We start from the raw sequence: 27,878 nt of genomic DNA on the forward strand, positions 1-27,878 counted from the left end.
AATATGGGAAAGTGCTTGGCTTAGAACCTGGCACTTAGAACGCTCTCGGATACAGCCAATGGTGTTCTTAAACTGGCCCTGAACTCGTCTGTCCTGTTAAAAGTCTCGTATTGGAATTCCTAACTGTGATTATTAATAATAAACAGTTTTCCTCTTCTCCCCTCCCTCCATACACGGATTTACTGATTCCCCCTCACCTCCCACCCCCGGGATCGGGCAGAACAAAATGAAGTAGAGGCCCTGGGAGCTACCGGAGGGTTTGAGCGGGGCCGCCGCAAGGGAAGCCCCGGGAGCTTCCCAGTCCTGGCCCCGGAGGGGCGGGCCCGCGGCCCGGCCTCCCATTGGCTGCCAGTCGCGTCACCTGCCTTGGGTGGGCCTGGAGGAGGGACCTGGTCCCACCCCGGGCCACAGGAGGACCGGTATGACCGGGGCCCGGCGGTGGGCCCCGTTGCTCCTGTGCCTGCTGCAGTCCGCTCCAGGTAAGGGCATGGGGCCGCGGGGTGGGCGCGGGGCCGCGGGGTGCTCCATCCGGTCCGGTCCGCACCCACCTTCCGACCCAGAGCTCCGGGGAGGGAGTGCCTTGGGCATCAGTCTGTGCGCTGCAACCCGTGCGAATTAGCAGAGCCCACCCACCACCAGTTTTCTTTTTCTGAGGACTAAACAGACCCGGGTCTTTGAAATTCCTTTCCGGGAAGGAACTGATCCAGCTTCCTAATGCCAGTTCAGCTTCAAACGAACAGGAAAAAAGATAGTGGCCGTTCAAAAGTCAGCTGCCTTTGTTTATAAAGTGCTTTTTAAGGTTTCCTAAAAGCCCTATCCGCTGCATTAATATCACAGACCCTGACTAGTAGGGGAAATCAAGCAGAAGTGCCCTGCCCTCCCCTTCCTCCCGACTCGGGGTGTCAGAAGTTCCACCCAGGCCTGAGGGGAAGGAGTGCCAGCTTAGCCCATGCCGTGCCGTCATTCTAACAAGCCACCTTTTTTTCTGAGCTCTCACTGGTAAATAAGGTGACAGGGTTCAAAATACCTTGGGATAGGAACCAACCACCAAACCCCAACCAATCCAGGGAGAAGAACACCAAAATGTCCCCAGGATATGTCCCTAGTCTTAGACTAATAATTTAAGAGCTAGAAGGGCCCTTGGACATCATCTAATACTAAAGTTAAAAGCCAGCATTTGTTTGAGCAACTTCTTGGGCACCACATTATTCTAGTTTAGCATCACAACCCAACTGTCCTAGAAGATAGGTATTATTTCCTCCCGTTTCAGAGGGGGAAACTGAGGCTCAGAGCAATTAAGGGGAATTAGCCAAGAAGGAAGGCATTGGTGAGACACACAGAACAGAGAAGACAAGCTGAAGTGAGCATGGCCAGCTTTGGCCGTGGGATGGGCAGCTGGTACAGGGCGGTCCACCCACCCAGGTCAGCTCAGGGATGCCCCAGCCCCTGGAACCTTCGCAGCAGTGTTACTGCAGCTGATGAGGGACAGTGTACCTATGCGGGGAGGAGAGGAGGGGGTCCTCTGTACCCCTTTTTCACCATCAAACTCAATAGTTTTGCTGTCTAGACCTAGCTATCCTTACACCCGAGGAATATTTAGTGTACACAACACAAACTGTGGTGTGAAGGTTTAGGGTGAAGCGCAGCGGGATCCAGGTTCTAATCCTGGCTCGCACACATACTGGCTGTGTAGCCTCAGGCAAATTATTCACCATCTGTACCCGAGCCTAGTGCCTTCCGTGGAAGGGAATGACACCTACCCCACAGGGTGGTTTGTCCTGAGGATTGAATGAGGTTTTGTGTATAAAGTTTCACGCCGGCGCCTGGCACCCTTCGAAGGCTCATTAGGAGGCAACTACTCTAGCTGCTGTTTCTCCACTGTGGCCAAGCTCAGCATTGAGGCCCGTCCTCAAATAAGACGATTGTAGACAGACTTTGGCCTCGTGCCAGCCACCTGCTAGGACGTCCAGAAGCTGGGAGGGCTGTCGGCATCCGCATCCTGGTGATGCAGTCCCAGCTAGAGGACACAGGATGGGCTGGTCTAAAAGGCCAGGGGTGTGGAGCCGAGCTGAGAGCCATCAGCAGAAAGGGCCCTCCGTCCCTGATGCCGCTCTATAACCTGTGTGGATTTCCCTCATGGCCCACACGACACTTCAAGGCACTGCATTCTCCACGGGACCATGAGCTCCTAAAGGGCAGGAGTTGTAGTCCTCTCTGAAACCTCTGGCACACAGTGATCAATAGATGTCTTTGACCAATAATGATCCATAGATGTTGGAAGAATAAGGCTGAACAGGCCCCATGAGAACCTAGGGGAGGAAGTGTGATCAAGAACTCAGACTTTGCAGACGTAGAGAATGGACTTGAGGACACGGGGAGGGGGAAGGGTAAGCTGGGACAAAGTGAGAGAGTGGCATGGACATATATACACTACCAAACGTAAAATAGATAGCTAGTGGGAAGCAGCCGCATGGTACAGGGAGATCAGCTCGGTGCTTTGTGACCACCTAGAGGGGTGGGATAGGGAGGGTGGGAGGGAGAGGCAAGAGGGAGGAGATATGGGGATATATGTTTATGTATAGCTGATTCACTTTGTTATAAAGCAGAAACTAACACACCATTGTAGAGCAATTATACTCCAATAAAGATGTTAAAAAGAAAAACAAAAAAACCTCAGACTTTGGGGTTGGCTAGGCCTGGATTTGAATTCTGTTTCTACAACTTATTAGCTGACAGGGCCTCAGTTTCCTCATCTGTAATGTGATGATCATAATTAGTGCCTACCTCCTAGGGATGTGGGGCGGATTGCAGGAGAAAATGCAGGTAACGTGCTTTGCATAGTGCCTGGCGCATAGTTAGGGCACAACACACATTAGCTGCTGTTATTATCAGCAGCATCACCACCACTTCCGAAAGATGTCAGGAAGACTCCTCTGAAAGATGTCAGGAAGACTCCTCTGAAAGATGTCAGGAAGTGACGTTTGAATCAAGTCTTTAAAAGATTAGATGGTGAATACCACGCTGTCAAAGACACCTGGGTTCAAAGACACACAGAAGAATGAGGTGGTTTGAGAAGGGCGAGAAGGAAGATTGGCTGCAGCCTGGTGACGTATGTAGGTGAGCAGGCTGGTGAGGTGTGTCGGTGAGCTGTCAGGAAGAGGTCAACGAGATGGCCCAGCCAGGCCAAGCTGGGCAGGGCTTCACGTATCCTGATAAGGAGCATAGACTTTATCCTGAGGACAAGGGAAGGGCAGAAACTGGGCAGCTGTGTAATCAGATGCATATTTCAGAAGATGAGGGTTAGCAGTGAGAAGGAGGAGGTGCCAAGGAGGGAAGTAGGGGCCAGTTAGAGGTGGTCAGGGAAAGAATCACTGGGACAATGACATCTGAGCAAAGATGTGAAGGAAGCAGAGGAGTGAGCCAGATGGATATCCAGGGGGAGAACAGTCTAGGCGGAGGGAACAGCTCGTGAAAAGGCCTAGAGGTGGGAGTGTGCCCGGCGTGCTCTAGGAACAGGAAAGGGCCAGCGTGGCTGGAGAGGAGCCAGCAAGGGGAGTCATGGGTTGGATAGAGTAGGGTCTTGTGAGTGATTGTAAAGACTTTGGATTTTACCTTGAATGAAACAGAAGCCACTGGAGCTTTAAAGCAAAAGAGTGACATGATGTGACTTTCATTTTAACCCTTGCTGCTATATGGAAAATGGATTGTGGACACAAGGTTGGAAGCAGGGAGACCAGTTAGGAGACCTTAGGAATAATCCAAGTCATCACAGTATTCATTCATTCACTCAACAGATTTTTATTGTGCACCTACTATGTGCCAGGGACCATTGCAGGCAGGCTCTGGGGACATGGCTGAGAACAAGACAGAGCCTCTGCTCCTTGACACCCTCAGGGCCGTTCCCTCCTGGAGTCCGGGAATCTATTAGATGGTCCTGTGCTGCACTGTTTTGCCGGAACCCTCAGGTGCCAGGGTGGGCTTCCCATCGTGTCACAGATGGGCCGCTAAGGTCTAAGGAGGGGAAGGAGCTGCAGTACAGCCAGTTGGTGGCATGGCTGTGACTGGAATCCCACACCCCAGCTTCCCAGCCTACATCACGCTCCCTGTGCTTCAGCCACCCCAGATAACTCCTGGTTCTTAAACTCGCTGAGCACCCGACTGCCCGCCCGTGCTGCTCGGAATGGCTCCAGACTTCATGACCTCTTTCTCCCCCACAGGGAGGCCCCATCTGGCCCCTCCCCAGAACGTGACACTGCTCTCCTGGAACTTCAGTGTGTACTTGACGTGGCTCCCAGGACCTGGCAATCCCCAGAACATGACCTATTTTGTGGCCTATCAAAGGTGGAGGGGCGCCTCCGGGCTGGTGGGGTGGTAGGGGGAGAACGAGGAGGTGGGCAGGGGCTGGAGGGGCTTGGTTCTCTGTGTCCACGGGTGACGGCCTGCAGCAGGTATTGGAAGAGGGCGTTTGATAAAGCTCTGGAGGTAGGGATCATGCTGGATGGAGAACAGCGCCCAGGTGAAAGACCTGCCGGGAGTGGGGGCAGGTCTTTGAGAAAAGTCAGAGCAGGGCTTGGATGGAGCTGTGAGGGCCCAGTGAGGGAATTCTTTAGGGCCTGGATGAGGTGCTTGGCATTCCAGCAGACAAGGGAGGCAGGTGTATCTCTCGCAGAGCTGTGTTAGGCATCGCTAGATGATTACCCTTTTCCCCACGGAGCCTGCACGGAGCCTTGGAATCCTTCTGAACTTGGCAGCCCAGGCAGCCGCTGCTGATGCAGAGGAATTTGCAGATGAAAGCAGATTTGCCATCTTTGCACATAGATGGAAATCATCTGAAGTTCTTTCGTAAGAGAGTAAGCTAATGAAAGCAGATACTCAGGAGGATTAATCTAGAATTGGTGAGAAGGAGGAAGCAGGAACTGCCACGTACTCAGGACCCACCCTGTGCCAGGCTGAGTGCTAGGAGCCTTGCATGAGCATTTCCCTTCTTCCTCCCAGTATCACCAGGTAGGTCCTGCATTTCCCCTGTTCTAGAGGTGAGGAAACAACTCAGAGGTGCTGTGACCTGCCCAAGGAAGCCAGTGATGGAACCAGAAGAAAAACCCAAGTCTGTCTGACCCCAAAGCTTGTGCTCTTCCTGTTCTATTACAGTCCCTCCATCTGTAGCATCCAGATGTGAGTGATGGGGGCCTGGCTTGGGAAAGGACAGACTGTGAGAGAGCTTTCAAAAGAAAGAATGGTATAGAACTGTATCAGGAGGCAGGAAATACCAATACCTAACACGGCCTGTGTGTTTGCTCTGTGTCTGCACTGTGTCCATACATGAAACGTATTTAATCTCACACCGCCCTACGAGGAAGGATTCAGTGACTCTGCTCTACAGTGGAGGTAACTGAAGCACTGAGAGTGTACTTTGCTCAAAGCCACACAGCTGGGCATAGCGGAGGTGGGATAAATTGATGAAAGAATTGAAAGCCTAACCTCTGGACCTTTATGATATTTTCCTTTCCTTTTACACTTCTGAAACACCTGCGAGGATTCCAAAACCATGATATTCTAATGGTATTTTTTCATTTATTAGCTGGAATTAATTTTATAAAGAGATGCTTCCTCTCATGTAGTGTTTGATATTCAGTGGTACTATTCATGTAGGCAAGACAGAATAAATGCTTGAATTTTTTTCCTTTAATTTACCAGTTTTCAAGATAACGAACTTGTTCCCTATCATGTCCCAAAGGTGATTGACTTGTTTTTTTATTATCATTACGAACTCAAGTAGTTAAACGTATGTGATGGTTTCAATTCATTGCAATTTATTCTACTCATTGAAGCTTGAATTGTCTCATCTTTAGCCCGTGAATGTCTCTTCAGGTTGGCTCCTGAGTCCTTTGAATTTGACCCTAGTAAGTCATGATATCTTTATTGCTATCTGTTGCGAAAAGATGTTCCAGACTCATTTGCACAATTCCTGACCTAAAACCTGAAATCAGCCATGTCTCCATTCGGTGAGAAATGGTTTTAAAGAACACAGTCTGTGTAGCTGTCTGATCACTACTGAACTATTGCTTTGAGATCTTTTCAGTGAACAGAATTAGGGTGATACATGTAATAATCCCATATCTATTCCTGGCTTCTGCTGAGGTGGCTGATTAAATCCGTGAGTCGCACCCATGATCTCCTTATCAAATGATTTTCCAGCGCAACCTTGGTGTTCTCTCCAGAACACGCTTTCTCATTTTTTGCAATATGCATAGGCTGAGAATTTTCCAAATCTTCAATTTCTGGTTCCTTTTTGCTTAACAATTCCTTCTATCTCTCTCTCTCCTCTCTCATTTTACTATAAGCAGTAAGGAGAAACCAGGTCACATCTTCAACACTTTGCTTAGAAATCTCCTCAGCTAAGTATCCAAGTTCATCACTTTCCACTTCTGATTTTCCATAAAACACTAGGACGTAATTCGGTCAAGTTCTTTGCCACTTTATAACAAGGATCAATTTTCTTCCAGTTTCCAATAAGACATTCCTCCTTTCCATCTGGGATCACTCCAGAATCACCTTTAACATCTATATTCTGACCAACAGTCTTTTCAAGGCAATTTAGGCTTTTTCTCACATGAACCTCAAAACTCTTTCAGCCTCTGTTACCCAGATGCAAAGCTACTAACACAATTTTAGATATTGGTTACATTAGCACCTCACTTATGGTACCAAAATCTGTGTTCATTTACTAGGGCTGCCATAACAAAATATCATAGACTGGGGGCTTAAACAAGAGAAGTTTTTCTCTCACAGTTCTGAAGGCTGGAAGTCCAAGATCAAGGTGTCAGTAGGTTTGCTCTCTCCTGAGGCCTCTCTCAGGAGATGGTCACCTTCTGTGTCCTCACCTGGCCTTTTCTCTGTGTGAGAACAGCCCTGGCGTCCCTTCCTCTTCTCATAAAGGCACTAGTCCTATTGGATAAGGGCCTCACCCTTAGGACCATATTTAATCTTAATTACCTCTTTAAAGGCCCCATCTCCAAATACAGTCACATGGGTATTAGGGCTTCAACATATGAATTGGGTGGGAGATGTGTGTAAACAATTTAGTCAATAATACTGATAAACTGGATTTCACCAAATTTAAAATTTTGTTCTTTAAAAGAAAAAAAAAAAAAAGCCCAAAGAAAATGAAAAAGCCAGCCACTGAGAAAAATATATTCATAGTATATACACTGACAAAGAACTTATATCCAAAATAAAGGACTCCTACATCTCAAAAATAAGAAGACAAATCACCCCCCAAATATTTGAATAGTCACTTCACAAAAGAAGATATATAAATGGCCAATAAGCACATGAAAAGATGTTCAACATCATTAGTCATTAGGGAAGTGCAAATTAAAGCTACAAGGAAATACTACTTCACACTCACTAGAATGGTTGAAGTTAAAAGGTCTGATGATACTAAGCATAGACAAACATGTGGAGTAACTCTCATGGAGATGGCCCTCCATATTCTGGGGTTTTGCAGCCACAGATTCAACCAACCATGGATCAAAAAAAATTTTTTTTTAAATCCAGAAAGAAAAAGAAATCCGTGAAGTGCCAAAAGCTAAACTTGAATTTGCCACACACTAGCAGCTATTTACATAGCATTTGCATTGTATTTACAGCTATTTACATAGCATTTACATTGTATTAAGTATCATAAGTAATCTAGAGATGATTTACAGTACATGGGAGGATGTGCATACATTATATGCACATACGAGACCATTTTATATAAGGGACCTTAACATCCACAGGTTTCTGTATCTCCGGGGGGGGGTCTAGAAACAATCCCCTGTGGACACTGACTATATATTGTTGATGGGAACTACAATGGTACAATCGCTTTGGAAAACAGCTTGATGGTTTCTTGTAAAGTTACACATTCAGTTACCGAGTTTCCCAGATTCTACTCCTAGATCTTTATCCAAGAGACATGAAAACATATGTCCATACAAAGACTTGTACATGAACTTTCATAGCAGCTTAATTCATAATTCCCTGTTATGGACTGAATTGTGTTCCCCCCCTTAGTCACTCATATGTTAAAACCCTAACACCCAAGTAACTGTATTTGGAGATGGGGCCTTTAAAGAGGTAATTAAGATTAAATGTGGTCCTAAGGGTGAGGCCCTAATCCAATAGAACTAGTGCCTTTATGAGAAGAGGGACAGCAGGGCTGCTCACACACAGAGAAAAGGCCAGGGGAGGACACAGAGAGAAGGTAACCATCTCCTGAGAGAGGTCTCAGGAGAGAGCAAACCTACTGACACCTTGATCTTGGACTTCCAGCCTCCAGAACTGTGAGAGAGAAATTTCTGTGGTGTAAGCCCCCAAGCCTGGCATTCTGTCACTGCAGCCCTGGCAGACTAACACATCAGGTTTCTTTTCTCTCGGTGTCCTAAGAAATGTTTGCGAAGATCCTCTTCTGTGCTTTCTTCTAGAAGTTTTCAAACTTTAGCATTTACATTTCAGTTCTCTTTTATTTTTTGAAACTTTCTCTCTTTTCACTTTCTGTTTCTTTTAAGGCATTATCTGCTGTATTAATTTGCTCTTATAGTTCTTCTAATTTATTCTTAGTTTATGAAATGTGGTTGTTGTTGTTTCTTATCTGACTCCTGTGTTCTGTTATCTCCTTTCTGAGTTTCTCTGATTCTGTTTTGTGTTGTTCTTCCATGTCTTATATCATTTAAAAATGTCTTTTATAATCCATTTTGAAGTAGTAGTTTACAGTTTCAATCTGTTCATGGATATGTTTTTAGCATGCGTTTTCTGACTCATTCAGTTGATCACTTAGCTTATTAATTTCTATCCTTCCTTATTTTCTGTTATAAATATTTAAAGCTATATGCTTAACTACATCTCATAAATTTTTATTTGTATTATATTTTTGATCATTCAATTTTAGAGATCTACTAACTTCCATCATAATTCTTTCTTTGATCCATGAGTCATTTTATTTTATTTTCCAATGTGTGATTTTTGAGTCTCCTGTCTTTTTGTTTGAAGTATAGTTGATTTACAATGATGTGTTAGTTTCAAGTGTACAGCACAGTGGTTCAGTTATACATATATATATTCTTTTTCAGATTGTTTTCCATTATAGGTTATTACAAGATATTGAAAATAGTTCCCTATGGTATACAGTAGGACCTTACTGTTTATCTATTTTATATATGGTAGTGTGTATATATTAATCCCAAACTCCTAATTTATCCCTCCCCAGTCCCCTTTCCCCTTTGGTAACCATAAATTTATTTTCTGTGCCTGTGAGTCTATTTCTGTTTTGTAAATAAGTTTGCATCATTTTTTTTTTTTTTATAAGTGAAATCATACAGTATATGTTCTTTTGTGTCTGGCTTATTTCACTTAGTATAATGTTTTCAAGGTTCATCAATACTGTGGCATGTGTCAGAAGTTCATTTGTTTTTATGGCTGTAAGATATTTAATTGTATATCACATTAAATGTATATATCACATTTTGTTAATCCATTCATTTGTTAATGAACATTTGGATTGTTTCTACCTTTTGACTATTGTGAATAATGCTGCTCTGAACATTGGCACTGAGTCCCTGATTTAAATTCTTTTGGGTATATACTTAGGAATGGAATTACTGGGCCATATGATACTTCTATGTTTAACTTTTCAAGGAATCGCCAAACTGTTTTCCACAGCAGCTGTACCATTTTACATTCCCAGCAATACATGAGGTTTCCACTTTCTCCACATCTTCCCTGACATTTATTTTTTAAAATTTTATTGTAGCTCTTCTAATGGGTGTAAAGTAATATCTCATTGACATTTTGATTTGTATTTCTTGATGGCTAATGATGTTGAGCATCTTTTCATATGTTTATTGGTCATTTGTCTATCTTCTTTGGAGAAATGTCTATTCAAGTCCTTTGACTATTTTAAAACTGGGTTTTTTGTTTGTGGTTTATTTTTATTTATTTTTTTTATTTTTTTCACTGTCTTTTTTTGGGTTTATTTATTTATTTATTTATTTTTCACACACACACACACACACACACACACACACACACACACACACTGTATTTTATTTTTACAAGAGATAAATAGACTGACACTAAGCATTGTACATGGATGACCACAACAAAAGCAACAATGATTGCAATTACCAAACATGAAACACACTCATACTATGTCATAATATTGACATTCAGTCCAGTAATCCTCCACTGTAACAGCTCCTTTACCTTGCAGTGAAAATTGATTTGTATATTCTTTGCCTCTGAGTCCTTGTGGGATTTTTTTTTTTTTTAATTCAGACAGAAAGTCACAAAAATTATACTCATCCTCATCAGTTCACTCAGTCCCATGTAATTAATTTTTTTTTTCTGTATCATTTTTTTAAGATTCCACATATAAATGATATCATATGATATTTGTCTTTGTCTGACTTAATTCACTTAAAATGATAATCTCTAGGTCCATCCATGTTGCTGCAGATGGCTTTTTTTTTTTTTTTTTTTTTTTTTTTTTATTTATTTTTGGCTGTGTTGGGTCTTCATTTCTGTGCGAGGGCTTTCTCTAGTTGCGGCGAGTGGGGGCCACTCTTCATCGCGGTGCGCGGGCCTCTCACTGTCACGGCCTCTCTTGTTGAGGAGCACAGGCTCCAGACACGCAGGCTCAGTAGTTGTGGCTCACGGGTCCAGTTGCTCCGCGGCATGTGGGATCTTCCCAGACCAGGGCTCGAACCCGTGTCCCCTGCATTGGCAGGCAGATTCTCAACCACTGCACCACCAGGGAAGCCCCAGATGGCATTATTTCATTCTTTTTTATGGCTGAGTAGTATTCCCGTATATATATATATACACACACATACATACATACATACCACATCTTCTTTATCCATTCGTCTGTTGATGGACATTTAGGTTGCTTCCATGTCTTGGCTATTGTCAGTAGTGCTGCTATGAACACTGGGGTGCCTGTATCTTTTCAAATTAGAGTTTTGGTCTTTTTCATATATATGCCCAGGAGTGGGATTACTGGATCATATGGAACTCTATTTTTAGTTTTTTAAGGAACCTCCATACTGTTCTCCATAGTGGCTGCACCAATTTACATTCCTACCAACAGGGTAGGAGGGTCGTGTTTTCTCCACACCCTCTCCAGCATTTATTATTTGTAGACTTTTTGATGATGGCCATTCTGACTGGTGTGAGATGATACCTTGTTGTAGTTTTGATTTGCATCTCTCGATAATTAGAGATGTTGAGCATCTTTTCATGTGCCTGTTGACCATCTGTATGTCTTCTTTGGAGAAATGTCTATTTTGGTCTTCTGCCCATTTTTGATTGTGTCGTTTGTCTTTTTGATTGAGTTGTATAAGCTGTTTGTATATTTTGGAAATTAATCCCTTGTTGGTTGCATCATTTGCAAATATTTGATCCATGAGTCATTTTAAAACATTTTAAAATATTCAAACTTCCTTTAGTTCTCTTTTTGTTAATGATTTTTAACTGGATTATTTGCAGTCAGAGGAAATAGTTTGAGAGATACCTATTCTTTGAAATTTGAGAGTTGCTTTATTTTTGTTAATATTTTTGATAATATTTTGTTTAGGGTTCGTATGTGGCTCAACCAGTTTCTTGTTTGTTCTGTATACGTTCATTAGACGAACTTTGATAATTATGTTGTTCATTTTTTTAACATATGTACTAATAATTTTTCTTTATTCAATTGTTGATTACTGAGTGAGATATATTAAAAATTTCTCATTGTAATAGTGGATTTTCTTTTTCTTCCTGTAGTTTTATCTATTTTTGCTGAATATAGTTTGAAGCTATTTAATAGGCACATATAAGTTAGAATTTTTATATCTTCCTGGTAAGTAGAATCATTCACTACTGTGTAGTGGTTCTTTTCACCTTTACTAACGCTTTGGACTTTGAAGTTTCTATTTTGTCTCATATTAATATGCCTGTACCAGTTCCTTTTTTCGTTGATGTTTACCTAGTATAACTTCACCAAAGCACAAAACAGGGGAATTCTTCCCCCAGATCTGTTCTCTTTGCCTACCTGTATCTCAGCCTTTTCTGGTCACCTGTTGCTCAGTCTCCAAACCCAGGAAGAGTCCTCATTTCTCCTTTCCCTCACATTCCACGTCCAGTCCATGAGCAAGTCTCATCAGCTTTACCTCCAAAATGCGTCCTACATCCAACCTTTTCTTGCCATCTCACCCACCATTCTCTCTTGGACCACTGCTGCAGTCTCCTAGCTGGTTTATCAGAGTGATATTTTAAAAACATAAATTAGATGACCTCAGTTCCTCTCTTCAGAACCTTCTGATAGCTTCCTATGACACTTGGAAGAAAATCTGAACCCCTTGCCAAGATGGCAAGACCCTGCCTGCTCTGCCCACCCCCCTCCACCCTCACGTCCAGTTTGTCCACCCTCTCCCGGCCTTGTCCACTGGGCTTTGGCCACCCTGGCCTTGTTTTTGTCTGGACAGATCAAGTCCCTTCCCATCGCAAGGCTTTTGCTTTTGCGTTTCCTTCCCCCAGGCCTTCTCTTGGCTCCCTTCTCAGCATCCCGGCCTCAGCTTCAGCACTATCTTCCTGGCCTTTCCTGAGCCGCCTTCAGAGAGCAGTCACCCCCGCACTACCCTATGATCACTGCATTTACCAGCTCCTGGATTTATCTTGTTGATGTGGTGATGGTCTCCCATCCCCTCCCTCCAGAGTGTAAGTTTCCGAGGGCAGGACCTGTCTGTCATGAATTGCTGATTCCCCAAGAATAATTCCCAGCAAGCAGGTCCCTCCTTTGGACCTCAGTGTTCTCAGGAGGTTGTAGTCATGGACCTGTGTGTTCCCCTCTGACATCCGCATAGCACCTGGCACCGTGCCTGGTACACAGCAGGGGGTCCATAAATGCCTGAATGAATAAACGCGTGGAAAATGGTTACTAGCATGACGACCCTGTGGGGGAGCCATGACAGATGAGGAGACTGAGGCTTAGGGGCAGTGACCTGCATTAAGGTCCCAGAGCTAGTGAGGGGCAGAGCCAGGGTTCCCACCCTTGTCTATCATTCCAGAGCCCGAGCTCTTAACTGGACTGTTCTCATTCTGTCTCAGCCGATGGCTGGCTGGCTGGACAGATGGATGGATGGACGATCAGGTGGGATGGAGGGACGAGTGATCACGTGTTCTCTAAGTTTCCTCACCCCCAAGAGGCTGAATCCATGACCCACACTCTCCTGTCTCCTCCCTCAGCTCTGCAACCCCCACAAAGTGGCGGAGAGTAAAAAAGTGTGCAAGAACCAAAGATCTAGTGTGTTCTCTGATGTGCCTGGAGAAACAAGACCTGTGCAACAAGTTCAAGGGGCGTGTGCAAGCGGTTTCTCCCAGAGCCAGGTCGCCCTGGGTGGAGTCCAAGTCCATGGATTACTTTTTTGAAGGTAAGTGAGGGACCTGTGGGAGGCTGTCTGCTCAGGAGCTTGGCTCAGAGGCGCTGCTATCCTAGCCATCTGTCTCCCACTTCCCCAAAGCGGTGGGCAGCTCTCTGGGGCCACCTGCCATGGGCCCTGGCCCACGTCCAAGTAGCCTGACTTCATGGCAGGGTGTTAGGGGAGTCCACCAGCCCCAGCAGTTCAGTTTGTACCTCCTCCTAATGAGGTTCATGATCTTCTTTTGAGCACAACCTTGGTCATGAACCACACAAGGCACTTTATATATTTATTCCTACTTTTTTAATGTTCAATCTCTCTCTTTAAGAAACAATTTTTAAAAATTCTGGCTGCAATAGTAATTTCTGTACATGGTAGAAATTTGGGGGGGGGAAGGAGATAAAAATAGAGAGGAAAACATTCCCCATGCTTACAGCCTTCATAAATCACCAGTGTTAACATTGAGTGAGGGGAGTGCTTTTTTTCCCCAATGTATTTTATTTCTAATCCTCATAACAGACCTGTGGGGTTCATTTTCATCACCCTATTTTTAAAAAATAAATAAAGCAAGACTCACAGAAGTTAAGGAACTTGCCAGCTAGTAAGTGATGGACATGGGATGTGAAATGGCTCTTTCTGATCTTGGACAAGGTGCTTGATCAGGTCAAGAGTAAGGAGGAGAGGATAAATACTCAGGCGATAGCCTTATGGAGCTGAGATCTGTAACTTACCACCCAGGCTTCTAGAAATGTTTGAGGACAAAATAGGGCTTGAAGGGGGATGAAGAAGGGATTTAATGAAGGATGGCAGGAAAGAATGGCAGAGAAGGAAGAAGAGATGATTTGGATGGGAGGAAGCTGGCTGGTTGGTTGGACGAAAGGAGGAAAAGGATGCATGGGTAAGAAGAAAGGAAGTGTGGAGAGGATGGGGAAGAAGTGATGGATGAGTGGGAAGGAGGAGGCTAGATGGATGGGTAAATGCTTACTATGAAGGAGCTAGTATGGATGGTGAAGTGGAGGATAGGAACGAAAGGCAGACAGATGGATCAGTGGGTAGAGAGTACAGAAGGAAGGCTGGCTGCCTGGGAAGGGAAGGAAGGGTAAAAGGGAAGGAGAGGCAAAGGAGAAAGGAAAAACAGGAAGGAAAGATGTATGGAAAGAAAAGAATGGATGGATAGGAAGGATGGAGGAGTAGAAAAGTAGGCTGATTGGCTGGATACAAGGAAGGAAGAAAGTATAAATGAATAGGAAGACAGGATGGATAGGAAGGAAGAAATGTCAATTGGAAAGAAAGGAAGACAGGATGCTTAGGAAGAAGGAAGGATGGTTGAGAAGGATGCGTGGATGGGAAGGAAAAGAAGCATAGTTGGGAAGGATGGATAGATGGATAGAAAGGAAAAGAAAGATGGGAAGGCAGGCAGAAAGGCTGTCTGGCTAGAAGAATGATGGATGAACCACTGCAGACGCTGGATGAATAGGAATAAGAATTAGAACAATAGAGGGAAAGATGCAAAAAGGAGGTTACTTTTTTTTTTTGCCTCCTCCTCCCTGAAGTTCTTCTGATTCTCCTGCAGCACACCTCAAGCTTGAGTGACCCTTCCTGCCTTTTTCTGCCCTCAGCTGTGACCCTGGTCACTTTCTCTCTTGAGTTTTGGTAGTTTACGTATTTCATTTCCCCCTAATTTCCTCCAACTCTTTGAGGTCAAGATTTATGGAGGCCTCATCTCCCCATTCCTCTCAGCTCCCTGCCCAGGGCTTAATACATATCAGTGTCCAGTGGATATTTCCTGAACACATAAGTAGTGGCACCTTGTGGAAGCCACACATTTTCCCTGAGCACAAACACAGGACAGGGATGACCAGTGTGGCCAGAGCTCCTGCTGGCTGGTACTCAGGGAGGGCTGCATGGAAAAAGTGGCATTTCAGCTGGACCTTGAAAATGGTGTATTAATTTTCTCTCATTGCTTTATTCCAAGTCACTGCCCCCACCATCTTCAAACCATCAGTCAAATCTAGATGACCTCGAACAGACTGTCAGTAGAAATGGACATTAAAGATTCTGCCAGAAAAAAAAAAAAAAAGATTCTGCCAGTGAGAGCTCGGAAGGAAGCGAGGAGCATCATAGAGAAAATCTAAGTATCCTTCAAGAATTCTTAAATCATCGTGAACAGACTGTTAGCAGAAGTATGGATACTAAAAGCACTGCCTCACAGAAGGAAGTGAGGAACATGTTATTGAAAATTTCAGGAAGGAGGATGCCTTTTATATACTGGCAAAAAGATTAGCAAAATTGTGTCCTGTCGGTATGTGGAAAGCTGACCTTGTAAATGATGAATTTGGACATTTATCAAGGAGATTTGATAATGTTGTGTTGAAGGCATGGCCTGGTTTATTCTTGGTAATCATAGCAAAATGCAAGGAGGAGAGAGAGAAACTGAGGAAAGAGCCTAAAGAAAAAGGAACCAGGACTTGAAGATTTGGGAAATTATTAACCTATCCAGATGGCAAAAGATACTAAAATTAAGAAATTGCTGCCAAGAGTGTGACGTAGAGAAACAGCAAAGTGTGTGGTTGTACAATCATTTACTAAAACCTCAGAAAGATCAAAGTGTTTAGTCAAGAAAAAGGCTCTTTGAAGAGATTTAAGGGTATGACACACAGTTCAGTTCCCCTCAGTCAAATCAAGGAGCCTCTAGAAAGCTGAAGTGTCATCCCTCAGCCAGCTCAGCTAAAGCCAAAAATAGAGAAGGGCTTATCTCAAAAAGATTTGTGGAACTGGCTTCTGTCTAATGGAGTGGGTCCTCATGACATCCACAGGAGACCCATAAAATTCTTGAGAATTTTATATCAGCAGAAACACTGCCAGCTTGAACGAAAAGGGGCAGAGAGGACAGGAAAAGAAAGAAGGCTACTGGTCCCCCAGTTTCTACTGGAAGGAAGCAGACTGGTAAAACTACTTAGCTGCAAATATCTGCTACCTTTCATGAAAAGGAAGGATGATTCAGAGGGTGGAACCAAGAGCCCAGAGAGCAGAGCTGAAAGCCAAGGAGAAGTAGTTCCGAAGCCTTAAAACCTAGTACAGTTTGTGTAGCTGGATTTCAAAACTGCTTCAGCCCAGTGACTCTTTTTTACCTCCTATTTCTCCCTGTTTGAACCAAAATGTCTATAACTATTACCCAGCGCCTATCCCACCACCTTATATTGGGAGCAGATAACTTGTACTTTATTTTCACTGGTCCACAAATGGACAGGAATTGTGTCCCAGGAGCTGTACTGAATGGATTGTACCCAGAGTCTCACCTGAACCTGATTTAGATACTTTAGATGATGAGATTTTAGAACTTGAGTTGATGCTGTAATGGGATGAGACCCTGGGGTACCTTGGGATGGGGAGAATGTATGTTGCACTGGAGAGGGACATGAATTTCAAGGAGTCAGAGGGAGGACCATGATAGACAGAATGACTCCCCCAAAGATATTCATGCTCTAATCCCTGAACTTCTGAATATGTTGAATGTTACTATTACATGGCAAAAGGGATTTTAATTAAATTTATGGGTGTTAAAGTAGTGAGATTATCTTGGATTATCCAAATGGGCTCAATCTAATCCCATGAACCCTTAAAAGCAGAGAACTTTCTCCAGCTGGAGGCAGAAGAAGGGAAAATCAGAGAGAGTTGAAGTGTGAGAAGGATTCAACATGGTGTTTCTGCTTTGAAGATGAAGGGGCAACGTGATTAGAAATGCAGGTGCCAGGACTTCCCTGGCAGTCCAATAAAGACTCTGTGCTTCAACTGCAGGGGATTCGGTTTCAATCCCTGGTCAGGGAACTAAGATCCCACATGCTGTGCAGCGCAGCCAAAAATTAAAAAAAAAAAAAAAAAAAAATGCAGGTGCCTTCAGGAGCTGAGAGAGGGTCCCAGCTAACAACAGCATAGAAATAAACCTCAGCCTCACAACCACAAGGAACTGAATTCTGCTGACAGCATGAATGAGCATGGAAGTGAATTCTCCCCCAAAATTCCAGATAAGAGCCCAGGCCAGCTGACATCTTGATTTCCACCCAGAGTTGAGGACCCCATCAAGCCCACCCAGACTCTGATCTACAGAACTGAGAGATAATAAATCCGTGTTGATTTAAGCCACTAAGTTCATGGTAATATGTTATGGCAGCAACACAAACTAATACAAATGAGCAGGATGCTGACAGACCAGTGACATGTGAAGGGCACCCAAGTGGAAGGGATGACACGAGTAAAGGAAGGTTAACTGTCTCTGGGCTGGGAGAGGAGCAGGCCTGCCTGGAGGCAGGGGGATGGATGCCCTGTGGCCCCCAGAAGGTCCTGATGGGTCCTGTTCTGTTTCTGCCAGTGGAGCCAGCCCCACCTGTCCTGGTATTCACCCGGACAGACGAGATCCTGAGTGTCAATGCCACGTACGAGCTGCCCCACTGCATGCCCCAACCAGATCTGAACTATGAGGTGGCTTTCTGGAAAGAGGGGGCCAGGAATAAGGTGAGAAACCCCTTTCATGCCCCCAGGCTGGGTCCCCTTCCTCATTCTCCCACCAAGCCCCAGTGCTCTTCACCCTCCAAGCCCTGAAAGCCTCCTCCAGGAAGCCTTCCCTGCATACCCCTCACTCCTGGCAGTCACCCCTTGACTCTGCACAGTGTGATTGGCCTGTGGCCCACCTCTTCCCTCCTCCCCCTAAGAGGCCAAGTTCAGGACATCCTTCCCCTGCACATTACAGGTAATAAACAGCCGTTTTCTACCTATTTTTTTTTTTAATTATGAAAGCTTTTTTTTTTTTTAATCTGACTGAAGTATGACAGGCTCCAAGAACCTACTTAGCCTACTTGTTAAGCCACCAGATTCATTAGAAAAAAAAAACTAGAAAATACAGATAAATTCTAGGAAGGAAACCAAAAGTACACAGAGATGATCGCAAATAACTATGTGGTGTATATCCAATGTCAGGCTTGTTTCTGTGTATGCATGTGCATATGTCTGTATATATTTATTTATGGCAGGGGTTGGCAAACTTTTTCTGTAATTGGCCAGATAGTAAATATTTTTGGCTTTGCAGGCCTTATCGTCTGTCACATCTATTCAACTCCATCTGTAACACAAATGGAGCCATAAGTAAATAGGTACATGAACAGGCATAGCTGTGTTCCAGGAAAACTCTATTTAAAAAACAAGATGGAGCTGTATGTAGTCTACGGACTCCCGTTCTTGTCCATTCTGTCTTTTACTGAACCAGCGCTCACACTCCTAACCTCCTGCACACTCTGGATCCCAGAGATATATTGATAGATCTTCATCCGATGTGGTCCTCGCCTTCAAGAACCTCACAGATATTCTCAACCAGCACTGTCCAGTAGAAACATAACGCAGGCCACATTGTGTCATTTAAGTGTTCCACATTAAATTAAGTAAAAAGAAAGAAGTGAATTTATCTTCATAGTAGATTTTATTTCATCCAATAGAATGTTTTCTTCTCAACATGTAGTTAATATAAAAATTACTGAGATGTTTTATGTTCTTTTTTCATGAAAGCCGGTGTGTATTTTACACTTAGAGCACATCTCGGTTGGTACCAGCCACACGTCAAGTGCTCAAGAGCCACATGTGGCCAGTGGCTACTGTGTTGGACAGGCAGCCCTAGAGTTTTCTGTGTCTGTCATGGCTGAGTGACCACCGCCCCCGCCCTAATTGATTGACACGCCCTGAGGGTAGGAAGCCTGAGGCATCTGTCCCTGAAAGTGAGGGCCTGTGGGCCCTGGTGGGGTGTGCATGGGAGTGACCCTGAGTGGCAGGGCTGCTTTTGAACCCAGACCATCTCTACCTCGAAACTCCGTGGAAGAGAAACCAGAGAGTGTTGGGACGTGCTCCCTGAAAGCTTAAGCCTTAATGCAAGAAAAGGTGTAGGAGTCACAGCTGTGTCCTGCCAACCCTGCCCTGTCCTGGCTGCATGGAGCCAGTGCCCCCCAGCAGGTCCACCCACCTCTGCTTCTCTCTCCAAACAGACCCCGTTTCCAGCCACTCCCCATGGCCAGCCAGTCCAGATTTCTCTCCAACCAGACACCAGCGGACACCACTGCCTCAGCGCCAGAACTATCTACACCTTTGGCTACCCTAAATACAGCGAGTTCTCTGAGCCCACCTGCTTCTTCCTGGAGGCCCCAGGTGGGTGCAAAAGTGGTACAGAGGTGGGGACTTTTCCCCTGGGCCTTAGGATCTTCATAATATGGTGGTTAAGAGCACAAGTCTAGAGACAGACTCACCTCCATTAAAATCCCAGCTCCACCCCACTCACTGTATCTTTGGGCAGCTTACATAACCTCTCTGAACCTTGCTTTCCACACTCTGTAGGATGGGTTTATTCTGATGAGGATTAAATAGGGTAATGTATGTGAAGCCCACAGCACAGATGCCGTTGATAGACAGGAGCCCCTGCTTCTCTAGTTGTTATTATGTTTTTCTTCCTAGGATCCAACTGGGCACTCCTGGTGCTGCTACCCCTTCTGCTGCCACTGCTGTTGGTCGTTGTCACAGGGCCTGTGATCTGGAAGAGCTTCAGGGGGAACCCCTGGTTTCATCAGGCAAAGATGCCACAGGCCCTGGTATGGCAAATCTGGGGGTGTGCGACAGAGAGGGAGGGTTGTCGAAGAGCAAGGAAGTGGAGCTAGACTTAGAGGTAGTTCAGCTAGAATATCAAGATGGCCCAGACTGCGAAACATCTATCTTCCTGTCTAAATTTTCACCATTAGTAATTCATTCCTTTGGCACCAAATTAAAATAGCAAATATGCCTCAGGAGAGATGCCCAGAGGGGAGGCGGGAGGGTGGCACCTAAAGGGGACATCTTAAAAGGGTCCCAGCACTTCATTCACAATCTAACCGAGGGTCAGTCTTGCCCAGGAAGACGCTGGAATTTCCCCACCGGTCTGCCAGCTCGCTTGCTTAGAACCTGGGGCCAGCTGGGACAGGGGAAGCCTGGAGAGGTCAGACTTGTTCAGATGAAGGCCTGGAAAGTGAGGCTGTGGTAGATGAGGCTCCGTGGGCACTCGGGTCCGTGGGGGCTTTGAGGATGGATTCTGAGAGTCCCTGCCACACGGGAGTGTTTCAACGTTCCTGGATATGGGACCTGCAGGGAATTCCCACTAACTGAAGGACAGCCTCTGTGTTAGATGGGTCTGCACCTTGCCCTATCCCTCTGCCTTCCCATTATGTGGTAAGTTACCAGCTCGACCTCCTGCAGCTGGCACCTGAAACCTGGAGGCTTTCTCTGGCCTCTGGCGTCCACTCTGCCCGAGCACATCACCAGCTGCATGTGCCAGAGAATTCACACCGCCACCACCCCCTCCATGCCTCACCCGACGGTGCTCTGAGGCCTGTGTCCCCGGCAGGGCTAAGTTCCAGCTGCCCTTGGGGTAAATTGCCTGATAACACCCCGCTCTTGGCTGCTATGCCTTGCTGACACTTCCTGGGATCACTTCCCAAAGACACTACTTACATTTGAAGCCTTGTCTCAGAGTCTATTTCCAGGGGAACCCAAATTAGAACAGTCACTCTTCTGGAAAGGCTGAATTTTCTGTTCTTCTCCCCTTTCCCCAAATCAGGACCTCTCTGGACACAGACACCCCGGGGCAACCTTTCAACCCAGTGGCCCAGAGTGCCTGCATGTCTTGATCCTCTGTCCCCAAAAGGAGCTGACCAGACGGGTCAGGCTGACCCCTAGAGTCAGGGCCCCAGCCACCGTCCAGGCGGGATCCGAGAAGGACAGCGCTGAGGGGGAGAAGCACGACAAGGAGAACACAGATGAGGAGGACACGGACGAAGGTGTCAGCTTCCAGCCCTACACTGAGCTACCCCGCTTCCTGGGGCAGGAAGCCCAGAGCCCGGGGCATGCTGAGGCGGGAGGGCCTTGGACTCCTCTGGTCCAGGTCCAAGGCTCCCCTGCTTGCGATTCTTCAGACAGAAGCTGGGCCAGCGCTGCAGGCTCCTCCCCCTGGGACGGGGCTGGGTCTTCTGGCTACTTGGCCAAGAAGAGGCCAGGCCGAGGACCGGGTGGGAAGGAGCTCCAGAAGCCTCTCCCACCACCCGAATTCTCCGAGGACTCGAGTTCCCTGGAAGAGCCCCCAAAAGACAACCCATCCTCCTGGGTCAGCTGGGGCTTACCATCGCCAGGGCTGATTCTGGTCCCCAGGGAGCCCCCAGTTTCTCTTCAGACACTGACCTTCTGCTGGGACAGCAGCCCCGAGGAAGAGGAAGAGGAGGAGGAGGAGGAAGAAGAGGGTGGGAGGGAATCAGAAAGTGAGGACAGCGGTGGCGGCAGCTGCGGGGCTGAGAGCCTCCAGGGGATTGAGGTCAGAGGTAGGACACTGGGGCACTACTTGGCCAGGTGAGCCATCCCTCCCAGTCTGGTGCTGCTGAGCTCTCTGGGGACCCAGCATGCCACCAAGACTTGAAATCCTGGGAGCACCATCGCTGGGGCAGCAGAGGGTTCTTACAGCACCTCGGGGAACCCAGCTAGAGGTGTCTGCCAGGTTGAGCAGTCAGAAGCCACCCCGTCCTGTGACCTGCCAGCTTTGGGCCGAGAGCCAAGAGGGGTGGAGACAGGGATGGGCGGAGGTCAGAGGTTGGTTGTGTGTCAGACCACCCCACTGTCCCCGGGGTGACAGGCCAGTTGGAAAAGTCATCCCTGCACAACATGAAAGAGGCGAGGTCAGGTCACAGGGGACATTGAAGGCTGACAGCACAAGGGCCCATCTGGATTTGGGGAGGGAAGAAATCTGGAGGCACACCAAGTGTAGCAGGACTCATGCCTTTCTCCAGCACCCGCTGGGCTCCCTCCTCCCCGAGGCTCGGCATCCTGATTTATGAGTCCCCTAGGGTGGGCCCCAGTGAAGAAAAATCCAGTTGGCTGAGGGTGTTGGAGAGGAAGAGGAAGGGCATGGTCCTTCAAATCCCAGTCTCTGAGTCATGCATTGCACAGTTGCCATTATCAAAGAGGCCTGGGTCCAAATCCCAGCTCTGCCATTTCCCAGTTGTGTGGCCTTAGGGGAGATACCTTCCTTCTCTGTACCCGAGTCTCCTTTCTACAGCTCCCACCTGGGGCACGGTGAGGGTTCCGACAGAGGCGTGTGATGCCTGCCACACCACTGGCACTCACCACGTGGTGGCTGGTAGGATTCTCCATCCACCCAGACTCTGAGGGGACCGCTGGGCATCTCCCACCTGTGACCCTAAATTCAGAGTGACTGGAGTTCTCACCTCTAGTCTTTCTCCTGCCTCCTGCTCTCGCTGACCCCTGCCTCCTGGTCAGGAAACTGAGTTCTCAGAAGATGGAGCCCAGCCAAGGGTCCCTCTCCCTTTTCCCAGCGAAGAAAATACCAAATGGCCCACCTTCTAGGGGGTCTGATTCATTGGTGGTGGGGTAGCAACCCAGCAGGGAGTCGGACCCCTGGGCCTGTGATCCCCATCTTAGCACTTCAGACCCTTTAGGTGACCATTGTGGTTGTAAAGACATCCCATTTCCTCTTCCAGTTTTGAGAAACCACTGTCTTCTGGAAACAGGTGACTGTCCTTACCGGAAGGTAGTGATGGATGTTCTCAAACAACAGCTTTATTAACCTACACCCACCAGTATATGGATGAGCAGAGCTGAGTCTTCACTCGTTAGACCAACGTTTGGTCAGTTTTGTGGCCCTGCAGGGACCACAGGGATCAGAACAATCCTTGGCTCTGCCATTTCACCTGCCAGGACTTAAGTTCCTCCATTTGTGTAAAAAGCATCTTCATAAGCATTTTATCCACCGGGCTGTGCTGTTTTGAAGCCAACGCGAGGGTAGGACATTAATGAAAGATCTGGAAAAGCTTCTCGAGGGCATCTGGTCCAGGGGTTCTCAAACTGTGTTCCCAAAAGGCCTTGGGCTTCACGGGAGGCGTCTTAATCTCAGGGGGAGCCGTGGGCTGTAGGATCACCCCAGTGCAACCAGAGCAGCCTCCCTGGGCCCTGATTTTCTCCAGTGGCCCTCTACGTAAGATTGTGCTTAGGAGTTTCAACTGCTAAAGAAAACGTTAGCAAACCCCTTTTTATTTTTTTTTTATTTTTATTTTTTAAATTTATTTATTTTATTTTTGGCTGTGTTGGGTCTTCATTTCTGTGCGAGGGCTTCCTCTAGCTGTGGCAAGCGGGGGCCACTCTTCACCGCGGTGCGCGGGCCTCTCACTATCGCGGCCTCTCTTGTTGCGGAGCATAGGCTCCAGATGCGCAGGCTCAGTAGCTGTGGCTCATGGGCCTTGTAGCTCCGCGGCATGTGGGATCCTCCCAGACCAGGGCTCGAACCCGCGTCCCCTGCATTGGCAGGCAGATTCTCAACCACTGCGCCACCCGGGAAGCCCGCAAACCCCTTTTTAAATTGAACACCTGTCTTTTGTTTCAAACGAGGAAGCTAAAATGTTGACTTACTGTGTACGTCTCTGAGGGTGAGATTGTCGGTCTCTGGCCAGCTGGGCCAACCCCTGTTCCCTTGGCCATGTAAACAGTACCGAGGTCTCGGCAAGGGTTTCCAAGGGGCACGAGGCTGGCAGGAGACCTTCACCACTCCTGGGACTCACACACATACATGCATTTCTGCAGGGGTTTCCCTGCAATGAGGCTTGTCCACATCCATGATTGAGCACAGAAGAGGAAGAACAAACTGGAACCATGGAGCTGGGGAAGGCTGGGGCTCAGGGCCAGTTCCCAGGACAATACCCAGACCAAGCCCAGCGTCCTTTCTGGAACCAGCCGAGCTGCTTCGTGGAAGTAAATTCCAAATAACTAAAAGCTATCCTCACTATTGTCTTAGGCTTGTGTGAAGGAACCGCTTTATCTCTGTTCTGAAACCTTGTGTGTTTCTTAAGCATTTTTTCAAAGTTTAATTTCTGACAGAGGCTGAGCTTTCTATTAATTCTAAACTCCAGCTCCTTTATGGTCATTAAGTCATAAACAAAAAACCGTGGGCAGCTTTAGGAAAGAGCATGCTATTCAATATTATCATTTGTCAGGTGTGCTCAGCACTGAACTGTTTACAAAGCCCTTTCACGTCCCCAGCAGCCAGGAACTGCATAGTGGAAACTCCAGGGCCACGCATGAAAGATGTCAGGGGCAGAGCGGGTGATGCCTGGGTGAAAGCAACATTCCCATTCTTTAGGGTAGTGAGGAGAGTATATATTGTTCTAAGATATTTGTAGTTATTTCTAATTTTATTTTATGTTTATGTCCTATTTAGACATCTAATTTTATTTTATGTTTATGTCATATTTAGACATCTAATTTTATTATGTTTATGTCATATTTAGACATCTAATTTTATTTTATGTTTATGTCGTATTTAGATAATTTCCTAATGTTTGTTGGGGCCTACCCTAAACTTTTAAATAAAGAGCTCTATAAATAAAGAGCTCTATTTTTAGAGAAAAAGGCAAAATCGAATGGAAGAGCGTGTGCTCTTATTTCTCAAAGGTTCCTCACCTCCTTCTCGCTGTTGAGACTACAGGGTCTTGGGTTGGGGGCCCAGCAGCAGACCCAGAGGCGAGGACTGGGGGGTGTAAAGAGTGCAGCGATTCCAGGAAGCATCAACAGGGGAGTGGGAAGAGACGGAGGGGAGGCAGCCAGTCCAGATGCATAATCAAACAGGTCATGGCTCTGGGCAACTAGGATTCAGTCCTCCTAGGGAGCTTTGGGAGTTCAGTGTTGGACCCTCCAGATTTGTTCCCCTGCCAGGGACAGGAGCTGAGAGGTTTATCCACCACCTCCCATCAGTCCTGTGTAGAGAGCCACTCCCTCCCAGGGAGCTGCAGGGACTTGCAGTTGGAATCCGTCTAGCTGAGTACATGAGAAGGGTGCTACAATGAAGCCAGAGCTGTACCTACCACCCTGGCAGCTCACCCTGTTGCGACAATGGTCCATGGAAGGATACAGAAAATCCTATGTGGCGGCCTTGCAACCCAAACTCATTCCAGTAGATCTCTACTGGGGAGGGTCTCCCAGGTCCCACCAATTCTCCCACAAGGTAACAGCTGAAGACCTAAAAAAAAATAAAACAGCCTGTTATTTTACCAGCAAAACGGGTTTATTCAGGAACAGCAAAGAATTGCAATTTGGGACATGCAATCTATGGTGAACCACAGGCAAGTCCAGAGAACACGGAGAGGAATGTTCCTTTACAGGGGAAAAGAGGTTAGTTGGGAGGGGCCATTATAAACACAGAGTCTATTGGAGGAAACTGGGAGTTCGAAGTGTAGTGCTTTTCATTGGCTGAGTTACAACAGTCTCTTATTGGCTAGGCTGTTGCCAGGCAAAGAGAAATTCCTCCTCCTGCTGGGTAGTAAAATAGTAACCCTCTTCCTGTTGGAGATGCAAAGGTATGTCTCTTTCTGTTGAGTCTGCAATTGACAGCGAGAGTAGAGCTTGAGAGTTCTCCCTTCAGTCCTCCCAACTCCATCTTAAATGAGGTTTCTGAGTATCGTCCTCCGGCTGGTCGTCTTCTGAGGTCCCCGGGTCGGTGCGCAGGCTGGGCCGCGATGCCCGAGGTGAGCACTGACGAGCTGGACGAGCCGCAAGTGCAGCTCTTGGCGGAGATGTGCATCCTCATCGACGAGAACGACCGGAGGATCGGGGCGGAGACCAAGAAGAATTGCCATCTGAACGAGAACATCGAGAGAGGATTATTGCATCGAGCTTTTAGTGTTTTCTTATTCAACATTGAAAATAAGCTCCTGCTTTAGCAGAGATCAGACGCTAAAATTACCTTTCCAGGTTGTTTTACGAATACTTGCTGTAGTCATCCCTTAAATAATCCACTAGAGCTTGAAGAAAACAATGCAATTGGAGTAAGGCGAGCAGCACAGAGGCGTTTAAAGGCCGAGTTGGGAATTCCCATGGAAGAGGTTCTTCCAGAAGAAATTAATTATCTAACACGAATTCATTACAAGGCTCAATCTGATGGTATCTGGGGAGAACATGAAATTGATTACATTTTGTTTGTGAAGAAGAACGTGACCTTGAATCCAGATCCCAATGAGATTAAAAGCTATTGTTACACATCAAAGGAAGAACTAGAAGAACTTCTGGAAAAGGCAGCCCATGGTGAAATTAAGATAACTCCGTGGTTTCAAATTATTGCCGAGCCTTTTCTCTTTAGGTGGTGGGATAACTTAAATCATTTGAATCAGTTTGTTGACCATGAGAAAATACACAGAATGTAGATGTGGAGATGAATGATTACTAAAGTACTAAAGAATTTCTCTACTTAGTAAATTTAAGATGAATTTTTAAAAAACCCGGTTCCCCATTAGAACTCTCATTGGAAATATTGATACTTTACAACCAGAATTTGTGTGGAAGAGTATTCTTGATTTGTGTCATACAACCCATATATGTTAACTGCAATTTGTTAAAAATATTTATGAGATTATTATAAAAAGAGCAAATAAACAATTTAACCTATCTAAACACATGGTTATGACAAATTTGAACAAATAAGTGAAGTTCTTCATTTTTTTATATATTGTGATAAACATTTTCAGAAGACTTGTAGAGCACTTTGCTGTTTGCCAGGTGCTTGACATATCTTTAAATTTTTATCATAGTCCAGAAAAATATGCAGTGGAAACTATTTGCTTATCTACTTCAAAACAGTTCAAATTAACTTTTCAGATTGAGATTAATATAGACCAGATTCAAGGGAATTAAATGGTATATATCCTGATTTCTGTCATTGTTAATTTTGTGTTTTAATCATTCTGGAAGTATTTTGATACTTAAAGTCAAACATTGTTTTTGGTAATGACATTGGCTAGGTTAAGTCATTTAAGTAATCGTTGCTGATTAGCAAAGTCTGTGGTTTTCAGAGTTACTGGGAACAGACAGGCTATTTGTAAAATGGAACTTGGGTCAGTTGGGTCATACTCTACAACAGGGTATTTTAACCTTGGCACTGCTGATGTTTGGGTTGGATAATTCTTTTGGGGGCTCATCCTTTGTGTTGTAGGATTTAGCAACATCCCCAGGTTCTACATAAAAAATTGCTGTTGGCACCCCTCCCCCCATGGCAGCCCCAGTGACACCAGATGCCAAATGTCTCCTCGAGGACAGCGTCACCCACAGTTGAGAACCACTGTTCTGCTGAGTCAGGCCGTGTTGTAGGGGGAAAATTATCAAAAAGAAAGGCTAACGTTCATGTTAAGTACATTTGGGTTATGGAATATGTGTGTATTCATATTTAAAGTACACTTTGACTAATGTACTTCTTTAAACTCTTGCCATAGACTTCTCAGATTTGAAATCTTAAGACAGCTTTATTATCTTTGAATGCTGTGTATTAGTAAGTAATGAAGAAAAAGATAAAAATTTGTTTCTTACAAAGCTAAATGTTTTATAAATTCAATA

General features: G+C 45.8%; 1 protein-coding gene and 1 pseudogene across 3 annotated transcripts; both read left to right on the forward strand.

The window, feature by feature from the left end:
* The first annotated feature begins 329 nt into the window (after nucleotides 1-329).
* IFNLR1 (interferon lambda receptor 1) lies at nucleotides 330-27,817 on the forward strand. 2 transcript variants are annotated; one of them, XM_082397897.1, is made up of 7 exons: nucleotides 330-479; nucleotides 4,218-4,341; nucleotides 13,267-13,451; nucleotides 17,809-17,951; nucleotides 19,466-19,625; nucleotides 19,929-20,062; nucleotides 21,061-27,817. In XM_082397897.1, exons 1-7 carry the CDS (start codon nucleotides 422-424, stop codon nucleotides 21,844-21,846), a joined length of 1,590 nt encoding a protein of 529 aa, XP_082254023.1. In that variant the 5' UTR covers nucleotides 330-421; the 3' UTR covers nucleotides 21,847-27,817. The 2 variants fall into 2 exon arrangements, with proteins under 2 accessions (XP_082254023.1, XP_082254024.1); XM_082397898.1 differs by lacking the exon at nucleotides 19,929-20,062 and having other exon boundaries at nucleotides 331-479; nucleotides 21,061-21,308.
* On the forward strand, nucleotides 23,758-27,817 carry LOC309631488 (isopentenyl-diphosphate Delta-isomerase 1 pseudogene; annotated as a pseudogene). The gene has a single exon. The product of its transcript is annotated as an isopentenyl-diphosphate Delta-isomerase 1 pseudogene (transcript).
* Nucleotides 27,818-27,878: the final 61 nt, after the last annotated feature.

This window comes from Balaenoptera borealis, assembly GCF_965194805.1.
Source record: "Balaenoptera borealis genome assembly, chromosome: 1".
Taxonomy (NCBI): domain Eukaryota; kingdom Metazoa; phylum Chordata; class Mammalia; order Artiodactyla; family Balaenopteridae; genus Balaenoptera; species Balaenoptera borealis.